The 22,202-nt window shown below is 39.2% G+C and overlaps 1 protein-coding gene across 1 annotated transcript in view; it reads right to left on the bottom strand.

The window, feature by feature from the left end:
* Positions 1-22,202, bottom strand: part of PREX1 (phosphatidylinositol-3,4,5-trisphosphate dependent Rac exchange factor 1) — a 206,138-nt gene that overhangs the window by 122,541 nt on the left and 61,395 nt on the right. The window contains exon 2 of the mRNA XM_051976532.1: positions 1,300-1,371. Coding sequence (XP_051832492.1) covers positions 1,300-1,371 — 72 coding nt within the window. The remainder of the gene's footprint in view (positions 1-1,299; positions 1,372-22,202) is intronic.

Here is a 22,202-nt window from a genome sequence, read left to right on the forward strand (position 1 = left end):
TATTAAGAATTATGTAAAGTAAATCAAAATAAAGTAAACAATGCAGAGAACAACATATAAATGCCTATAGCACTGGGAAAGGAGAAAGGGAGGAGGAGGAGAAGGAAAAGGAGAGGGTACAATAACCAAGCTTGAACCTCAAAAGAAAGAAAATGTACCTCCATGAATTCTTGGCAGAAGTAGGGAAATATGGAAATACAGATTAATAACTAGTCATAGGACTGCTTCCTACCTTTCTTTGTAACAAAATGTGGCTGCCTGGAGAGGGGAGAAATTTATTTGGACATGAGAGTATAATATAAGATAGTAACAAAAAATTTTTGATTAAAATAATTCTTTAAATGCTGATAAATTTAAATGAATTGGAATCATCCATTCTAGCTCTCCTGAGGAAGGCGCTCAAGGCTAGAGCTCAAATTAATGCAAGCCAGAAGTCAGGCAGAAGCTGGGGAAAAACCCCTTTGGCTGGCCTCATCTAGCCCAGAGCTGGATGCTACTCCAATCCCCAAGGAGGCAGGGGCAAAATCCAAGCTGCCTTCTGTCCACATGGATTGATTGTACTGGTCAAAGCCCCTGAGAACCGCCTGGATAGTCATCTGTCCTTTCACTCATGTGCACACACTCAGACGGAGGTTAGAAAGATGAGCCATACAGAATCTGATCTCACATGGAGTGATGGCAGCGGAGGCTGTATCTTCGAGGGCCTTTTTGTTGTTGGGCAGCAAATCTTAGGAGAGATTCTTAGGGAACTTGGTCTGTGATGATGAGCACTTAATTCAGAGGAGATAGGATGGACCTCATGGTCAACCACAGGGCCCTCAGACTTGTGGCCCAAACAGATTCAAATGTTACTTGGTGATATTCAAGGACACAAGAAAATACAGATTGTTTTCTAATCAGTGTGAATTGATGTTTAGTGGCCCCCTGATCCAGAGTGACATCTGATCTAAGTAACCTCATTTTACAGATAAGGAAACCAAGACATAGAGAAGTGACTGGCCCAATGTCACTCCAAATGGTAAATAACAAAATCAGGATTTGAAACCCAAATTTTCCAATTACAAATTCTGTATTCTTCCTTTGTTTACTTGAGGCATCAAAGTAAATGTGGGTGTTAATGAAGGAGAGAAGGAAGGAGGGATGCTCCATTGGGTGTTCATAAGGCAGGATGCTAAGCACAAAGTGGGAAGAAAAAAGGGACCAAGTTCATCCTTAATCCCTCATGAGGAAACAGACTAAAGCATGCCTGCCTCCCTCCCGTGTCTCAGCACCCATTGTCCAGGACCCAGACATACAAACCTTGACATTCTCCTCAGTAATGCACTTGTCTGCTGAATCGGCCACATTCTGCCGGATGCGATGCAAAAAAGCCTAGGGGAAAGGGAAAAGAAGCAAAAAGACAGTTAGGGCTCAAATGCTCACACTTGCCTTTCTAGCCAACACAAGGCCATAGGACTGGACTTCCTGCAGGGCCTGATTCATACAAAGTCACCCTGATGTCTATATTAATTCAAAATATCCTCCTTTCCCATCCTTGAAAATCTCCATAAATACACTGTCTGATGCTGCAGGATGTCCCAAGCTTCTCTTAACTTTTTTTGACAGGACTCAAAGTCAGAATTCAAATGCTTCTCCCTCTGGGTCACTCCCAAATGAGATGTACTTAAAACTCACTGCTTAAGTCATTACAAAGGGAAAGAACCTATGGAACTTATCCATCAGAACCCTGGTGAATCTTTCAACTAGATCATAGGGAGATAATTTATTTCTCCTCTGGGAAACCTCCAAATCCCTCTCCTCTGACTGGGTAGGAGCCAGCTGTTCCTAATCCTACTCCAAGGGGGAGAGGGAGGACTGAGATAGAGAGAAAGGTAACTTGATGAATGGAAGCAAAACTACTCCCAAACTCAGCTAAGGCTCCCTGGCACAAAAAAATGCTAGGAACTGGAAATACCTGCAAGAAGGATGAGCAGAGGGAAAAGGGAGAGTTCAAGCACTTAGGTATCTACTATGTACCTGGGAGGAAAGTATTAGTCCTATCTCCATTTTTTTCAGTTGAAACTAAGGCAGATAGAGGTTAAGTGATTTGTCAGGAGACTGACTCTAGATCAGGAGAAAGGGAGGAGTTTGCAGTATCAATAAATTAGGCGATGGAAACCTGGAATCTCCTTTGCCACCATTTAACTAGGCAGCCAACCCTTTTTGGGTTCCAGCTTTACAATGAGGACTAAGTTATCCTTTCTAGATGTAAAAACCTCATAATCTTGTGGACTAACAGGAATAATAATAATAATAAAATGATAATAATGATAATATGTAATAATTCTTATGTGGGGGTAAGAAAAGAGGAGAAAGGGGAAAAGGAAGAGAGAAAGAGAGACAAAGAGAGGGAGAGAGAAATTCAGAGAGGAAGACAGATTCAGAGATAGAGAGGAAAGAGAGAGAGGTACAGAGAACTAAAAATGAATTGATTTGAGTTGAAATCCAGGTTCATCCACTTCCTAGCTGTGTGACCAAGACCAAATCACCTAACCAAATTCGAGTCCCCAGTTCTACTACATACTAAGTGACCTAAGGAAAGTCACTCCTCTATAAAATGAAAGGATTGGATTAGATGGTCTCTATGGGCCTTTCAAGCTGTAAAGCTAAGATCTGATGTCTTATCTATGTTTGTTTCTTTGCAAGAGCAAATAAAAATAATGTATGCAAAGCCTTTTGTAAGCCAGAAAACACTGTACAAGCTATCATTATTAATATTATTTTAATTGACGGACACAATCAGCAGCTTCAAGGCTGCTGACTAAAAATTTACCGGCATTTTAGTCACCATGCGTGTCATATCTAATAATAGCAACAGGCCCGTAGTGAGATGTGCAGATCGCATTAGCTGGCACAGTCAATTCCATCAGAGCTGAGCCCATGTGTTAATTTAAAAACCAGCTTCTCTCCTGACGCCTGTCTGGGGAGATCACTGTGTGTCAGAGGGAGGGAGGGAGACAAAGAGACACTCTCAGTGAAAGAACAGCAGGGAGAAGGAAGAAGGAGGGAAAGCAAGGGGGAGAGCGAGGAAGGAGAGACAGAGACAGAGACAAAGACAGAGACAGAGACAGAGAGAAAGAGAAAGAAAGATAAAGAGGGAGAAAGAAAGAGGGAGAGGGAGTGGGGAAGGGTTTCCCAGACATATTGTCAAATCTGTTCCAGTGTCCTCAAAAGGTTTTTCTATGGCTATCAAGGAGAGCCCCTCAGCTGTCACTGCTCATTGTCACGCTCATTAAGAGATGGTTTGGGGGGTCCTGAATTCCTGGAAAATGATTTTCAGAGTCATGAGATTGGCTGGAACACTCCCTTTAGATTTCTTCCACCTCCTAGCCTTGGACAAAACTGAAGTTAGGAAAAAGGAAGCTACTCAGGATAAATGTAGCAATTTATCAATTAAGCACCTATTATGTACCAGGCACTGTGCACAGCTAAAGGCCACATTCACAAGCCTGGTCAATGTTAAGATTAATCAAGGAATCAGAGTGCTCAGGGAAGAAAACAGAGGGACTGGAAAGATAAAAATCTGAGCTCTGGTAACATCTCTTTCATAATTTGCTATGTGACCTGGCTACAGTAGCAAGTAGGAGTCGGACAAAAAGAATTCTTAAATCTTTTCAAAGGCTAACATTCTAAGATCTACATTCTACGTCCTCTGTTCTAAGAGGTAAAATGAGAAAGTAGAGAGGTATGGGACTTAACCTCTCTGGGCCTAAATATCTCCCAAGTCCCTTGGATACCTAAATTCTACAATTCCAAGATTCATCCATTCCATGTGAATTCCTTCTACATTTTAAAGAATGACTTCCACTGCTCAAATCCTATGTTACATATTCTACAGTCTACGATCTGAGACTCTTTTTATTGCTCAAATATTCTGTTCTATTTTGTGGTTTTTCTAAGCATTCAAAAAAAAAAAAAAAAAAAAAGGCACCTTAGAACAAAGAAACATAGCACTTCCAGTTCTGACATTCTCCATTCTATCCACTCCATCCACCCCACCCACCTCAGTTCTCAAGGTACCATCTATTCCATATTCTAAGGATTATTACAACTCAATGGCTTCAAAACAATGAGTGAATGATGAGGTCCTTCCGGGGAGTGAAAGCTTGGGGGGGAAGCTTAAACTGTTTGTCAACACTAAACCAAAGCTGGCTGAGGGGCACAAAGGGACAGGAAGTTGTGTAACCCACTTGCTGTCCTAGATTCTGGCTTCCTGTCCCCGTTTTCTCAAATTGGTTGTGGGGCTTTGCTCATCACAGGGCTCTTGCCTGCCCCTTCCAAGGCAATTGTGAGGAGACAATGGCAGCCCAGGCTGCCAGCTGCGGGCCCTACAAGCGACGGCCAGAGTCACCTCCAAGCATTCTGTGTCAGTCAGCACCAGATTGCTTTTTTCTATGGGTCTATCAGCTGTGGCCCACACCCTGCAGGGTAAGTTAATGTGCTCAGCCCCACTCCTACACCCTGCTAAGGAGACTCCTGAACAAGGACAGACAGGGCCCTGTCTACCACCCACGGCCGAACCTCCTCACTTCACAGATGGAGTAACTGAGGCCCGGAATAAAAAAAAGGGAAAAAAAAATGAAAGGAAAAAATTGTTGTTTCCCTTCCCTCTGACAACTCATCCTACTCATCCCTTTAGGATTCTCTCCATGTGCCATCTTCTTCTCCATGATGCCTTTTCTGCTTTTACCCCTCCTGAAAAGTGATCCTTTTCCTCATCTGATCTCATAGCATTATAATCTGAATTTTATTCTATTTAACCAACTACTAAATAGTAAAATGATGACAGGAATTCAGTCAGGTTCACTTATCTTTATAAATCCCCCTTAGCACTGAGGTTATAATCAATAATTAGAGGGCCTCTCAGGTCATAATACTGGCAGTATATACTAAGTTAATGTTAAAGTGCTAAAATTACTAAGCAGCCCCCTGCTTTCTAATGGGATAGGGAGCATGTGAACAAATGAGTAATTCATATATGTAAATGGAAGTGGCCTTATAGGAGAAGGCCCCAACAACTAAGAGTCTCCCATGGAAGGTGAATAATATATCACCTTCCATGGGAAAGGAACCCATGGAAGCACCTGGTCACATCACAATCCCAAGGCACAGGAAGCAAGGAATGAGAATCGAACTCTACAGAAGCTCTAGCTTTACCCTGTTTTCTGAAGCCAAGACCGATGGGCTTTCCATGATACAGAACTGCAACAAGGAATGCACATACACTCACAGAATGAACTGTGTCTCCCCTTCTCTCACTGGTGAGTCCTGCCCTCCAACCTCAATCTCCAGGCCTACCCCCAGTACTTCCCTCAGCCCCTTCAAGTTTCTTGTTCAGTCTTCCCTTCTTTTTGTCTTATATAATATACATTATATTATACAAATATAATAGGATATGATAATATAATATATAATATTACATAATAGAATATATTATAATTTAACATTATATAATTATATTCTATTATATAAATAGAATAGAATAGGAAGAGAATAGAATAGAATTGAATAAAATAATAGAATATAAACTCCTTGAGGGGGAAGAGATCATATCTGTCACATAGTAAAGGCTTCATAGGATGCTTGCTGAACAAGGAGGTCAGCCCAGCAAACTCTCTTTATCTCTGTATAAACCCAAGTAATAACAGCTCATCTCAAAACGCTCCTAATCCAATCTAAATGCTTATGACTACCAGGTATCATGAATTAATAAAGTTATGCCCTCCATGACCATATCTAGGAATCCCTCAGACTCTCTATACATTCTACTACTGTTATTCAGTCAAAAATATCATGTTTCTGAACCCATTTGGAGTCTGTGTGTTTTTCTTGTTTCTTTTTCAGTCATGTGACCTTGTTCAGGGTTTTCTTGGCATTTTACAGATGAGTTAACTGAGTTAAGGTTAAATGACTTGCCCACAGTCACACGCCTAGTATCTTTAATCACTGTTTCAGTTTCTTCATCAGTAAAATGGGGACTATAAAAGTACCTGTTCCCCAGGGTTGTGGAACCTGCAACATTAGAAAGACAATGCAGAAGAGAGATCAGAAAAGGCAATTTTTGAACTAAACAGCAAAAAAAAAAAAATTTTAAAAATATAGGTATAGAAACAGAAAAAGAGATAAGAAAAGGTCAGACCAGACTAACCTCATTTCCTCTTCCACATTGCAGATACAGTAGATTTACCTAGGTTTCAGCAAAAATTCTGACAAAGGCTCTCATGCCATCTTCACTGACAAACTAGAGAGATGTGAGCTAGAGGCTCACTGAGTGAATAGTCATTAATGTATCAATGCAAACCTGGAAAAAGGAGTGTCTTGTGGACTGCTCCTATGATTTCCTAGGCTGTTTAAAATTTTTACCAATGACTCAGGAAAAAACATGCTTATAAAATCTGCAGAAAACACAGAAATACCTAATAACGACAATCAAAATACAAAATATAAAAAAATATATAGAATGTTAGCAGACCCAAGTTCAAATGTGACCTTGGATATTCTACTACAGATTTTTCATAACTAAAAAATATACTAAGATGAGGGGCTGAAGCTAACACTTCAAATGAAAAAAATTTTGCAAGTACAAGGCGAAGGAACAGTGTTATTTTTTTTTTCCAGAAAGGGACTGCAATTTTGGGATTGCAACCAAAGAAAACTATAGAGATCTCTCCAGATATCATAGATCTGATCTTATTTAAGAAAGGCATAGTGACCAGAACCTGGAAGGTAATGGCCCCAATGGCATTTGTCTTCATCATACAAAATCTAATATATCAAATTATGTTCTGGGTACATTTTAGGGAAAGCATCATTAAAAAAATAAAAGCAACCAGCATCTTAAGGAAGCTAGGATACCATGACAGGCAGATGGAAAAAAATAGGCATGTTAAGCCTAGAAAAGACTTACAAGAGACATCATACCTCTCATCAAGCATTTGAAGGGCATTATGTTGACAGCACAATTCTCCCTGGCCTCTGAAAGCAATGTGTAAGTTTCAGAGAAATAGCCTTAGACTGTCAAGGGGGACCACCATCTCCTCGTGCATCTCTTGGGGAGAAGGCACTGAAAGATGGGGAAGAGAACCATGAAAAGAAGGTGGGATCTGAGCCTGGAGAGAAGAAACCAGGAAAATAAGGAGACAGGTAGGTATATGGCTTCATAAAAGCCTGGGGGAAAGAAGAACTTATGGAGGATTTTTGTATTTGTTCCTGGGAATGAGCTTACTGTGTCTGAGGTGTGACATGGATAATTTTAAAGAAATCACTTTGATGGAAGATGGATTGGGGTGGGAAATCCAACAGCAGGCTATTGCTGTAGATAATGGGTTGAGTCTTTAAAATACAAAAAGATATACCAAAATTGGCAAATAGCTTAATAAAATAGGAGGAAGGAGCTACAAAAGGTCCTTAATGCTTTTGTGAGCCCCATTTATAATTGAAGAAATTGAAGCAGGAAGAGACATCCAGTTAAAAGATTTCAAGTCTTGAGTCCAGAACCAAGGTTCTATCTACCTAGATACTTCTAAGCTAGAAGGAACCTTGGAATGTTTAGAACTAGAAACTAGGACTGAAACGAACCCAAAATCAAGAAACTGAGTTTCACCCCAGATTATACTCAGAACTACCCCCAAGTTTCCCTATGATATATTCAAGGGCATCTTTTCACTGTGTATTTGTGTACTTATATTTCAGTAAAAGGAACAATACAATGGAAATCAAAACCCCTGAGGTTTAGTCATAGTTTTAGTACTAACTCCTTATATGATATTGGGCATTTCAATACAGCTCAAATGAAGATATACTGTCTGTACTCAGAGGCAGATGCTAGCTGTCGAAGAGCTGAGTTCAAATCCAGTCTTGGACAAATGTTTTTAGCTATTTGATGCTGGACAAATCATTTAGTCTCTGCCTGCCTTGGTTCCCTCAAGTAGAATAATAATAGCATCTCCCAGGATTATTGTGAGAATAAAATAAGTAAAATTCTTGTCATAGTGCCTAGCACACAGTAGGTGCTTAATAAATGCTTATTTCCTTCTCTTTCTTCTTCTCCACCTCTTAAGGCTGTTAAGAGAATTCAAGAAGATAATGATTTTCAAAAATATTTTGAAAACTGTCATCTTATAGACACTGTTTTATATGTGTATGCATGTATGTAGACATACATATATGTACTACAAATATATATTATATATATGTTAATGTAATATACATTACATATATAGCGTGTACTATAATATATATTACATATTACATATGTAATATACACTATACAGAAATAACATGGAAAAATAGAAAGAACCAGAACTGAAGTCAGGGGAGCTAGCTATCTCTGTAACCCTGGTCTAATCCCTTAAATTCTCTGGTTCTCCAGTTATTCAGAGAATAGAAAAGGAGAGACAACTATAAAAGCTCTAGAGCTAGGACCTAGCTTGGGGGGGAGCGGGGCAATGCCATGTAAATTTACCAATTCACTGCTTCCCCTAAGTTCAAGTCACTCCAATAAGGCTGAACACGAAGATTTCCCAGGCTGGAGCCAAAGTAAAAAGCAGGTGATCAGCCAGAGATAATGGAATTTTGCCAGCTCAACATCAAGACCACAGTGCTTAGAGCAGACCCAGACCTTTCAGCTCTAACATTTTGTGTTCTAAGGTTCTTCCAGCCCCGAGATTCCTTCCAATTCAGAAAATCTAAATGAGTCTCTGGATCTCCTCTGTTTTCACTCCAGCTAAACATCTGAAAACCCTTCCCCAAGTAGGAACAAAAGCAAAACTGTCTGGCCAGCTCACCCACCAGTGAACTGGTTACCGACTGACCTTTCCAGCTGACCTTTAAAGGTCAGGCTTGCACAGACAGGGTGTGGGTCTCCTATTTCCCAAACCTTCGGTCTCTGATAGTGACCAAGACCCCCATGTTCCTTAACTGAATGCAGCTAAGCAAACTTTCCTGAAGAAAAAGAGAAAAGTGACTTAGCAGAGCAAGTAATTGGGGCTTGGGGGCGGGGAACCAGAGCTGGTGTTGTTTTACAGACAGTGTGGGAGAATGGGGCCTTCCCCCAAGGAGGGGACAAGGGAACAGACCGGTCTATCTTTATCAGGCGATGTCATAAACGCTGTCCCCAGGTGAATCAGAGTTTCCCCTTTTCCACTGCTCTGTCCTATTTTTGAAGGGCTCTGGGGATCCAGGCTTGACTCCTCAATGCCAACAGAAACAGCTGACAGTGGACAGGTCACTAAAAGACCAAGAACAAGAAATCTAAAGGGGATGTTGTAGGATGTTACAAATTATTCACCCACATTCAAGGAGAACTCACTGGTCAGAGGGAATTTCCATTTTCTTCCTATCCAAAGCCTTGAAAAGTCAGGAAAAAAAGAAGAGGGGTAGGAGAGAGGGTCCCTCCGGTGTTCTGAAATCCCTGCCAGCTCTGCTACATACTGAATATGTAATAATATATAATGAATAATAGATACTAATTTCTATATACTAAAGGTTCTTCTCCCTCTGACTTTCTAGAAGTCTACAATTCTTTGCCACAGAGTGGAAGCAGGGGACTCTATGACTCAGCCACCCAGTCATACAGTCACTGCTCTGAGCAAAGGAAGGAGGAACTGAAGCAGAGGGGAAAGCCAGCCCTGGGTTCTTGATAATGCCAGTCACGACTAGGCAGCCACCAGGTCACTAAGCCTCGGGCCACCCACCTCTCAGCTGAAGAGAGAATCATGGCAGCGAGACAAAGGAAACAGCAAGTCAGAAATCAGCACCTAGGGGAAGGCTCCAGGTGGGCCTGCTCCCTCCTTATTTACTCCACAAACCACAGCATCCTTGGGGAAGAGGTCTGTCCACAGAAACATTCCTGTCTGTTCCACAGCCTGTGTCCTCAGACCCAGGACAGACCTCCAGGCCTGTTCTTCCCCCTTGTCAATCCACAAGGCTGAATCTTCCTAGCTAAAAGCTTGCTGGAAAATAGGACTTTTTGCTCCTGGGAACTGCAGAATTTTGTTCTTGTGAAATGCATGACAAGAACTTGGAGAAAACTGCCAGGGGAAACTGAGGCAAGAAACGGAAACTGAGAGCTTAATGCTTTTTAAAACTCTTGTTTGCTAGAAATGTCATAGGATCTTAGAGCTAAGAATTGAATCCCCATCAATGATAGGGTTGAGGAAACTGCAGTCAAGGAAGCTTAAATGACTTTTTTTGTAACATTTTTCTCCTGGATTCTAAGTCTTTCTCCTCCTCCTCAGTTCCAGAATAGCTAAAGTACTAGCCAAGCTCTCTTTGGGGTAGAATCCCATCAGTCAGTCACAGAGGAAAAGCTCCTTTCTCCCAACACAAATGTTACCTCAAAATGCTATACTCCCCATGGACTATCCCATTTCCATACTCCTAACACCTCCTGGAAGTAACTCAATTTTGCCCAACCACATCACTACTTAAGAACATAAATTAATAAAAATGTATGGTCAGAGTTCCTATTGTACCTATATTTTCTATATACCTGACATAGTACTATCTGCACTCTACAGTGGTAGTCAGAGTGTGTTTTACTGTACTGTCAGCATTGAAAAGGGGCTTAAGAATCATCTGGTCTGATCCATCTGGTTTCATTCTGAGAAAACAAGCCCAAGTCAGAATTTTTCAGATATGTAGACAAAGACTTTTATATATTATATGATCCTCAGAGAAAAAGATGTGTGTAGGATAATTATCACAATGCCCCACTATTTGAGGATGAAGAAATTGAGACACAACGAGATGAGACGTGTCCAAAATTATACAAGACCAATACTCTTTTTAATATACACCCCACCCCACCCCCGCCAATGTAAGCATGCTATCCCATGGCAAAGTTTTGAAGATCAAGGTGGGCAGAAAGTGCAATGGATGGAGTCATTGTGCGATCCTGAGCAAGACAACTGCTTCCTGCCTCAGTTTCCCCATCTGTAAAAAAATCACACCCACATCCCAAAATTGTAATGAGAATCAAATGAGATATTTATAAAGCACTTAACAGTTAGGTGGCACAGTGGATAGAGTACTAGACCTGGAGTCTGAAAGACCCAAGTTCAAATACACTTGTGTATTTGGATTTAAATTACGTAACCTTGGACAAAATACTTTCTAAGATAATAAGCCCTACATAAATGTATCTGGCATATAAATTCACCACCTAGACAGCAAGATCAAATGTTTTTCTTAAGGAGCCAGAAATAAAGCTAGTCTTGGGCAGACTCAGTCCAGGATAGACATGGCTGTTTTCACACTAAGACTCTCCACAAATGCACAATGTTTTTTAGGGATAGTTCAAATCTCATCCAATTAGTTCTCCCTGATCCTGGAGTCACCATAGTATACTGGAAAGTTCATTAAATTTGAAAACACAACTCAGTTTCTCTATGAGTATCAGTTTCTTCTTCAGGAAAATGACCTCAAAGTTTCTTTCCAACTCTAAATGCAAGTAATCTCTCCTTGTAAGGGTATCTAATTAGGGTGTCAGAAAACCTGAGTTCAAGTCACTCATTTATAAAAAGAGCTGGAGAAGGAAATGGCATAGTACTACAGTATTTTTGCCAAGAAAATCTCAAATGGGGTCACAGAGTCAGTCCGGACTAAACAACTGAACAACATTCTTTGTGATTCCTATTATCTGTACTGTGTGCTGCTAATGGTCTTTTATATAATGAAGAATTCCCAAGGAAATCAGCAAAAGAGGACACAGGGAAGGGTAACAAAAAGTATGTAGAAGAATACAAACTCATTTCCAAATGCTTACAGAAGTACTGCCTCATAAAATAGAAAGAAGTAGGAGGAAGAACTTTGTAGAAACTTTAATCCCATTCTAAGCCACATATCTCATGAACAGTTAACAGTGAAATAAGAAAAAAGATAAACTGATTTAAAAACTGCAAAGACTTCTATTTAAAACAACAACCACACTTTTATCAAAAGCAGTAGAAACAGTACATTTTGGCCTCTAAAATCACAGCTCTCATGGGAGGAAGCAGAAATGATACTCGTGAAACAAAGCTAAGCAGAGCAGCTGAACTACACAAGTATATGGAGGAGGTTCATGTGATAGTCAACACAATTCTGAGGATGCTAAAGGATTAATTCAAGATGGTGGAAAAAGAGAAGGACACCAAGTGTGTCTTTCCCTGGGGGGAAAAATTAGTATTGCTGCAAAAAAGGAAGCAGAGAAAATATCAATAACTACTTCCCCATTTCAATCTTTTATGAGAATAATCTACAAGGGAATTCTTGATAAAAGAATAAAATTGAATAAGCAAGTTACTATAACAATGTCCTACAAAAGATCAACTCTTTGCAATCACAAAATTGACTGAAATATATTCATTTTCGTTCATTTTGACATAAAAATGAATTTGATTTGGTAGAGCAAAATTCCACTTCCAACTAAATATCTACTATGTATACATTAGAATCATAATAGTAATAGCTCAACTCAACAACCCTGATTATTCATAATGTCAATTAAACATAAAAACATAATAAAATACTTATCACTGTCATGGAAAATGTGGAACTCACAATCTTAAGAAGAATTAAATGCCACTGTAGTGATTGCTCAAGCCCTGAAATATCAGTCTCCTAAATTACTTCTACATCATTTAAGAGCTTGTCTAACCACAAACACAGAAGGAAAAAAAATAAATGAAAGTTTTTTTTAAAAGTTTTAAACAAAGCTTAAAGTTTTCCTGACTATAAAATGCAGTTGGATGGATAACTCATAAAACTGCCATCTCAGTACACCTCAGAGAATTATCAGATCAAAAACTGGACAGAAAATAGAGATTAATGTGAACTTCACATTGCCTTTAAAAAAAAAAAAAAGACTTTTTTTTTTAATTCCCTTTTTTTGTCAACTTCATTTCTGAATATATTTCCACTGCCCAACTCAGCTTGAAAAAACCTTGAAGCTCATCAATCACTTCTGACACAATAGCACTCATACAAAAAGATGAACAAGATTCTGAAACCATAGTTCAAGAGCTTCTTGTAGAATGTAGTTTTTCAAGCCTTGTTTTGATCATTATAATTTCACTGTCCAGGAGAAGCAGCAACAAGAAGACAGATAAAAGGAAAAGGAGGTTGTTGGACAAAAACAAATAAGGAAAGTGGTGGCCATACCACTATGAAAAAAGTTTCTCCTGACTTCAATGTCAGAAAACATGAGACTAATCCCTCCCTACTGTTTTATCCTAGAACATCTGCATGAAAACATAAAGTTTTAGGGAAGGAATATGAGGACCATCAACTCAAAGTAGTATGGAACCAAAAAGTACTTCAAGGTCTAGCAAGGGAAAAGCATGTGTGCTAGAGAGAAGATCCAATCTCCTTATTTTACAAAGGCAGAGTGATTTGTCTCACATATCACAATACTCTCCTCTGTTGTTATCAGTGTGCCTTGTTGCTTCCCACAAGGTTGGGTGACAGACAGGAAACAAGAAAGTGCCTTCCTCATACTCTTCCAATGCAGGAAATGAAGAAAAAATGATGTTATAAACCAACTGTTATGAGCAGGGAAAAGTGTATAATCTCCCTCCTAGGAATATTCCAAATCCCTTCCAGTTTACTTTTTCCCTCTAGAACCCTCTGTTTGGACCTCTCCCTCACTCCAGTCACTGAGTACATTATCATATCCCAGAAAGAGATAGTAAAGAGGAAAGCTCCTTGAGAACAGGATCTACAACTTTTTCATCTTTTTATTCCCTCTTCCCCCAGGTCTCACATAGAAAGTGATTAATAACTGCTAATAAAAACTACAATTGGCAATCCTTTTCCTCATCCATACTGGATTTCCTCTTTCCATGGATTCCTAATGCAGTTACTATATGTCTATAGTTTATAATCCTATATGTCTATAGATGGTACATGGATCTAAATGTTGCTTTGTTGCTGCTCCTCAAAAACTCCACAAATAACCCTTTTCCCCTCAAAGATCCAAAGTCAGTGCATTCCAGGAATGGTTCTCCACTCTGCCTCTGACTGAGTGAGCTTCTCCTCCACTGCAGGCCCAATACCTAACAGCCAGTTCCACACATCCACAGTAAATATCAGTTAACTGAGGTGTGCCTTCAAAATGTCTTCAATAAGTCTTAGTTTGACTGAGACCACATCCATTCTGTAATTAAGGCTAGCTGGTTGTTGTCCTTCATTCTGGACCATGACACCAGGGAGGTGATAGGCTTCATCAGAGTAATTTTGGTTTTAGGCATGGTCCTTAAGAAAGAAATCTAGCCAGTAAAGCCCAAGATATCTTGGGAAGGTTCAGAGATCCATAAGGGAGGGACAAGAAGGAAGGAGGGAGGTAAGGAAGGAGGGAAATAGGGGAGGGAAGGAAGGAGGGAGGGAGAGAGGGAAGGAAGGAAGGAAGGAAGGAAGGAAGGAAGGAAGGAAGGAAGGAAGGAAGGAAAGAAAGAGGAAGGAAGAAGGAAGAGAGGAAGGAAGGAGGGAGGGAGAAAGGGAGTGAAGGAAAAAGGAAGGAGGGAGGGAGAGAGGGAGGGAGGAAAGAAGGAAAGGAGGGAAGGAGGAAGGGAAGGAAGAAGGAAGGAAGGGAGGCAGGGAGGGAGGAAGGAGGGAAAAAAAGAGGGAGGAAGGAAAGAAGGAAGAGAGGAGGAAGGGAAGGAGGAAGAGAGGGAAGAAGGGAAGGAGGAAAGGAGGGAGGGAAAAAGGAGGGCCATTTCCCCATCCTGATCTGTAGCTGGACCCAGAAAGCTCTGGAGGGTAAAGTGAGGCAGGTGACCTTGCACAACCCTTTCTTAGTTCAATTCAATTGTATGTCATCCCTAATGTCATGATCATCTTAAAGAATAGCTAAAATAAACAGCCTTCAAAAGAAATAGAAATTAGCTGGAGGGGAAGGCTACTGAGTTCTGCTTTCGACTTGTTGGGATTGAGATATCTAACAACATGAATGAATGAAGCATTTTTAAGCTGTTCTATGCAAGAGAAAGTGGGGCAGAGAGAGAGACAGAAAACAGAAGAGACCTGCCCAAGATTACACAGTAAGCTAATGTCAGAGCTAAGATCTGAACTGCTGTCTAAAGCTCTGCCAGCAGCTCTATACTCCACTACATTCTGCAACCTGCTCCCTTCTTCAGTCCCAAAAAGGAGACAGTCTTTCATGAATTGAACATGTTGTAGATATTCCCTAACACAGAAACTTATGCTTTCATTCTTGACATATCCCAAGCCTCAGATCCCAGACCAAGGACTGGGATGGGTTTTGGGAAAATTAGAAAAGAAACTCCAGAGGGATGCCAGAGCAGAACTGCACTATTTTTATATTCTCTCCCATTTGTATATTGTTTGCAGGCCAGAGAGCACACTCCCCTGCTGCCCAAAAGGGATTACTCACCCACCAGTCCCAGAAACAATTGTTTGGGGAGAAAGGAGGAAAAAAACTCTCTCACTTAAGAAAAACAAAAACAACTTGGAAGTCATTGTCTTCAGATGTCAAGTGTCAGCTTCCATTGTTTCTGGCTCACATTCCAGTCATTGTCCGGGTGCTACGGAAGGGACCCCAACCCAGCCAACCCATAGGCCCAGCCCTTTCCTAGCTCCTTACCTCCCACAGCCAAGAAATCACTCAGTTCAGAATATGCTCATCCTTTTGAAAATAACACCCAAAGCAGGCCTGTTTAAATTAAGGTTCCCATAGCTTCAAGCCCCATCACTTCTCTTAGCTTTATTACCCAATGTAAAATGAGAAGGCACTTAACTTACCTGGGGTCCATAAAAGTTTAATGACTTTTTTGATACCATTAAATTCCTTTGTCATCTTATGTTTTTTAGTTTGTACATTTCAAAAATCTTCTTAGATGGGATCCAGACCATTCACTGTTCCAGGAATCCATAACCCAGAAAATGCTAAGCACTTCAGCTTTGAGCAATGGTAACTGTCATTTTTTGTGCTCCTGGAGCTGCTGGAAATAGCTAGTTTTCTCTCCTAGCACCTTGAATTTAAAGATCTCTAAATCCCTCCTGATTTTATTATATTCTGTAATTCTATAATAACTACTGCCCTTTCAAGATCTTCTAAGTACTATCTCTTTAGTTCTGATAGTCTGTCATCTCTTGATCTTGCTCTTCCTGACTTCACTATTTCTGCCTATGTTTCAATTTCTATAATTGCTCCCATGTCTCTTCCTTCTTTCTCATATCCAATTAATTATCAAAATCTATCAAATATATAACTACATCTGGCCCCTTCTTAAGATACTCACTGTTCACCATCCCCATGCTTCTAGGTCTATGGTTCTAATAAACACCAGAAAAGAAACAAAGAAAAACCCATCCAAGAGTATTGATTAAATGCCTTCTGGTTTCAAGGTACTTCCTGTGCAAGGCTCTAACTAAGGAAAAGAAAAAAAAATCTTAATTAATTTCTGCCAATCTGCATCTTTACAGGGATAGTTTTCCAGGTACTGATTCCAGGACATTCCAAGCCATTGCTAAAGCTCTTAGGTTCTGGGTTCTTGGCTGTCTCCAGCAGGGTCTGAAGGGAGATGGTAGTCAAGACAAGGGTAGTGATGGTGGTGGGCTGCCACTCAAGACTCCTGTGCTTAAAAACTTTGTTGCCAATAGTAACACTGTGACAAAGTGGTAGAACCCTTCTCTGCAATAAATTAATAAAATGCAATGAATATTTGTTTATTGTTCTCCAATCCAACCCTAAAAAGTTCATTTTCTGATTCATCTACCCATATCCTCCCTTAAATTACCAAAAATTTATAAAGGGCTTAATTAAACACACTGTTTATATTAGTGGATTAATTTATATTAGGGGATATTAGGGAACAAATGGATACTTGTTCTCTTTTCCTTCCCCATTTCTCCTCTAATTATGTGATTTTGGATTTTTCAATATAACCTTCCTTATTTGTTAAATGGCATCTACATCTATATTTGCCTTCTTATACTGCTAAATCCTGTAAGCCTTAACCTCAAATGTAACAGCCTTTGTGATGTTCTCTCTGGACTTTTTAGTTTTGTTCTGATATTATCTAATACACATATCACATAATACTGCAATTACAATCATCCCCTCTCCAACCTACAGAATTTTCTGTTCCAAGAAGACAGAAATTATATCAACTTATTTTTTCTTTTATTTTTCTTCAAGCTCTTTGAAATTTAGTTCTCCATATACAAAAAGAAAAAGTATGTAAAGATTTGAGCAAATTTTCATGTACAAATGGCCTGAATTGACCTTTCCCTTCTCCCAATATGATAGAGATACTATGCTATCCATTAGTACCTTTTTCTTGATATGAAAATCACAACCCCAGCCAGAGAATCCATCTCAGGTCAATGACAGCAAAGCCAAGAAAATTAATGAACACCGAGAGTCCATTTCTGCTTCTTGTTTCTCCTCCAGTGAGGAAAGACAATGTATGGGAGGGGAGATTTACTAGGAGTTTCTGAAGCTCAGAGCTTAGGAGCAGATATGTGGAGAAAGGGATTGGGGCTTACCAGAGAAGAATTCAAAACCAAGAGAGAAAAACTTGACTGAGGAGATGAATAAACATGAGATAATGTTGAGATTGAAAATAGCTTAGGGGTAAAAACTATCAAAGCATATTATTTCATTTGATTTTAACAGCCCTGTAAGGTGGACAGATGGCTCACTAAGGCCTCATGGTGACAGGTCTGTCCAAAGTCATATAGACAGGTAAATGACAAAGTCAGGTCTGCAGCTTCTCCCCATTATGATGGGGAGGTTTAGGATTCTTTGTACAGAAATCAAGCATGTCTCACAGCTGGCAAGGATCAAGGGATCAAAGCCTGAAAGCTGAAAGGGATCTTGAAGGTTATCTAGTCCAACCTCCTCATTTACACAAGAGGAGCAATGAGGTTAAGCATCCTACCAAGGTCACCCAGAGCAAAGATTTCAACCCAAACCCAGAGACTCCGAAGCCAATTTTATACTGTGATGACTAGAAATGTGAACATCAGCAAGTGTAAGCATTATTTCTTTCTCTACAGATAAATTTAGTTCAATTAATCATAGTTGCTTCTGCCAAAAACCCTCTGTTAATTTTTGAGTTAAATTTTAATTTTTTTCACTAGTGAGTATTTTGAGCAGCTATTAGCAACAGCTAACTCAGGAATAAGTAGGTGGTACAGTAGATATGGGAGTCAGGAAGACTCAAATAAGGTCCTAGACATTTACTAGCCGTGTAATCCTGGCCAAGTTACTTAATCCTGTTTACCTCAGTTTCCTCATCTGTAAAAAGAGATGGATAAACAAATCAGTATACTCAGAAGAACTAGAACCCAACTGAACAAGGTTTTATGATACAATTTTAACATTTTTCAAGTGAATTAAGTATCTCTGCCAAGAAAACTCCAACTGGGGACACAACTGAAACAACTGAATAACAGCATAAGTTGTTCTATATACTAGATATATCATAAACTGGTTATCTGCTAAATAACAGTCAAAGGTAGTTAGAGATACAATATTGGAAGTCTGACTATCCAATGAGAAAACAAAATCTTATCATAAACATATCTAATCAAGTCAAACAAATTTCCATTTTGGCCATACATGCGTGCACACACTCACAAATCAATCTAATTAACTTTTCTTAACCTGTTTCCCTGTCAAATTGGATAAGACCCAAAGCCTGAGTATATTCACATACCTCTCATGTCTAAACTATGCTAAAGGCGAGAAAGGCAAAGAGAAAGAGAATCCTAGTCACTATGAGGACCTGAAGTCCCGTTAGTGTTCCATTAGGAGCACAAAAAAGGAAGCTGACTCAAAAATGGAGTCATAAAGACCCCTTAGGTCTGGCCCACATAAGGCTTTTCTACAGTGCCCTTAGCTTTCAATGGCCTTCCTCTTTCCCTCATGTTCCCGCTCATCAATCCAGTCCATGTCTTCCCTCCAAAGAACTGGATTGGTGCCTTTTTCTTCCCGTCCCAAATAATGAACACACACACACACACAGAGATAAAAATTGGTAGCTAGTAAAGGGAATATTAACCCCCATTTTACAGATGAGGTCTGAGAACAATAAGCATTTACTAAGTGACTAGTGTAAGCAAAGCACAGCGCACAGGAGGGAAAGGAGAATATGAAATTTAAATAAGCCATTTCCTTGTCCTCATAAAATTACACTGCAAAGAAGATAAATAATGTGCACTATTACACAATAAATGCATTACAGAAATAAAAAACACTTAAGTGAGGCTCAAAGAGGAAAGCTTCCTAGGAGGTAGCATTTTGAGTGAGAATTCAATTTATAAAGCTTGAACGGCAAAAGCACATTCTAGGCATAGGCATAAAGGACAGCTAAAGCAAAGGCAAAGAGGTGGGAGAATACACAGTCTGCTGGAGTTAGAAAGAATATGCAGAAATGAGGAAGAGACAGGCTGATTTGCCAGTTATACAAGACAGGGCTCCAAAGTCAACCTGGTTAAGTCAATGACCAATTCAGGCTTCAAAAACCCAGTTCGAGCCTCAGTTGCTTAAATATATTAAATATATATTTAATAAATAAATATAATTAAATATATATTAAATATATTAAATATAGCCATGTGACTTGAGAAGCTGAGGGTAGTGTACTAGATGATGGCTGAAGATCATCAGCCAAAATCCCTAAGATAGTTGGGTTTGGTGATCAGGCTTCTTTCTGTCACCTAAGCCCTTACCTAGGATGACACTCTATCCTCAGGGTTTTACCTATACTGAGACCAGCAATATACTGAGTAAATTATACTGAGGCCCTCCAGCCTCGTCATATTTATATAAAACCACAAAGTCCATGTGTCTTTTTCCTGAGATGATTAGATGGAATTTTAAGACTTCTAAGTGGATGGGGGCAAATGATTAAAATCCAGCTCTGCAGAATAGACTTCCCAGAGCTGAAAAGAAAATGTGTTTCCTTCTGGGCAAAAAGAGACATAAGGCTCTGAAGTCTTCCAGGGACCTGAAAATAGCTTTCAAAGACCAGGAAAAAAAGCCTCCAGGCATAACTGATACATTTGGTCAGTCTAGGGGAAGTGGAAACACCTGCTTGATCTAAGCAAGTCTAAAGAATCTCCATCTTAGAACAAAAGATCAGGTTTTGCTTAAAGGCAAAAAAAAAAAAAAAAAAAAGTCAATGCAAAAGTGAAAGGTAACAAGAAGGAAGAGGGAGAGATATCTTTTAGTCATTCACCTCATAATTTCCCCCCACATATATCCCACTAAATTGTTTTTTAATTATTTTCCAATTACATGTAAAAAATTTTAATTTTTAGTTCCTCTGCCCAAAGAGAGTAAAACTATGCAAACATACTTTTTGATCTAGCAGTTACTACTACGTCTGTATCTCAAAGAGATCATAAAAGAGGGAAAAGGATCCACAAGTGCAAAAATGTTTTTAACAGCCCTTTTTAACAGTGACAGAGAATTGTAAATTGGCTGAAAATGGGAAATTTTATCCCAAGCATTTGCTTTGTAAACCTTAAAAAAAAAAGTTCCACTTTTTTTTTCCAAAAAGTTCCAAATTCTCTCCCTCCCTCCACAGCAATTTGGTTTTAGCCATATTCAACAGAAAACACAAAATAAATAAATAAAATAAAACAAATAAAACTATAAAAATGAAGAATACAAGAAGGTGATTCAAGATTTAGGACAACTGTCAGCATAAGTGACCATTTGATTCTCAACCTGAGAGGCAGATGCTATTATTATTTCCATTTTACTATTGAGGAAACTGAGGAAGACTTTTCTCGGGATCACAATCAATAAGCCTAGATTTGACTTTCACCCCACATAGCCAATATATGCTAGAGTTCATTGCCAGATAATGTGAAGATTCTATTCCCTTTCTCTTTTTTTCCTACCTTCATCTCTCCTTTTCCCTCCCCTCTCTCAATGAGAATATTTGCCTATTTGCATTTGTGACTTCTGTTCACTACCATTTTTCAAAGCTCACTGAGACTAATTTAATCCTTCCATAGATTGTGTCATGATGAAAAAGATCAGTGTCTTTTTGGTGCCAGAGTTCTGGATTTAAGTCCAACTCTGATCACTGACATCCCACAAGTCACAACAACTCTATAGTTTCTCATAGTTGAAGGAGGTTGAACAAAACCTCTAAAGTTCCTTACCAATTTTAATTAACTGTGATCCAGGTCTAAAGGACATTGAGGCATCTAAATACAGTCATATTTCAGTATCATCATATGTTTACACACACAAACACATAGCTATCTGCAGGCTCCTAAATAATAACAAAAATCTATAATAAACAAAAATTCTATCAGTAGATGAACATCATTAAGGTTAATTAAAACTCTCAAGCATTTTATTGTTAGAACACTGAAGAGTATCTGAAAATGTCAGAGCTAGAACACCAAATATCTGAGAACCTAAGAAATCTAGTCCAATTGTCATTTTACAGAGAAGAAAAAGGTCACACAGTGATGAAAGAACTAGTACTAGAAAACCAAGGTTTTTTCTGGCCCAGTAGCCTACCACAACGTTCTCTTGAAAAAGAACCCCTGAGAATAGAAGTGAGAGGAGGGACTTCTGTGAGCATCACCACCTTCAAAATCAATAGATTAGTTCATCAAAAAGACTGTAATATTTTGTGCTTAATTACAGAAACCTTTGGTTTTTTGTGTGTTTTTTAAAAGTCTTTATGAGAGCCATTTGTCCCTCAGAACACCCACAAAAACCCAACTTGGCTGTTTTATACACAAACTGAAAGATATATAAAGACAGAGAAATTGAGATAGAGACTGAGACAGATCCAATCCCTCACTCTACTTCTGATGATTCTATAGTCACAGGAAATGCTGCTCTGGACTAACTTTAAATTCCTAACTTTTTCTCCATCATTTTTTAAAATCTAAACAATCAAGAAAACAATAAACCAAGGTCTAAGTTATAATAATTTTGATTTCCAAGTGTTAATGCTCACACTGAAAATTTAACAATCATGAGTTCTATGAGCTCCCTTCAGCACACCTATGTGTGTGAATACCTGAGAGACAGATTAAGAATCTTCCTGAATGGGCACGAGGTTATACAACAAGCCTTTGCTCTATACCCAAGCCTTTGCTAAGCAAATACAAAGTTTCAGGAATTAGGAAAGCTAGTTTTGACAATAACTAGCTATAAACCCCTAGTTTTTCTGCTGTGT

Source organism: Antechinus flavipes, chromosome 2 (assembly GCF_016432865.1).
Source record: "Antechinus flavipes isolate AdamAnt ecotype Samford, QLD, Australia chromosome 2, AdamAnt_v2, whole genome shotgun sequence".
Lineage (NCBI taxonomy): Eukaryota > Metazoa > Chordata > Mammalia > Dasyuromorphia > Dasyuridae > Antechinus > Antechinus flavipes.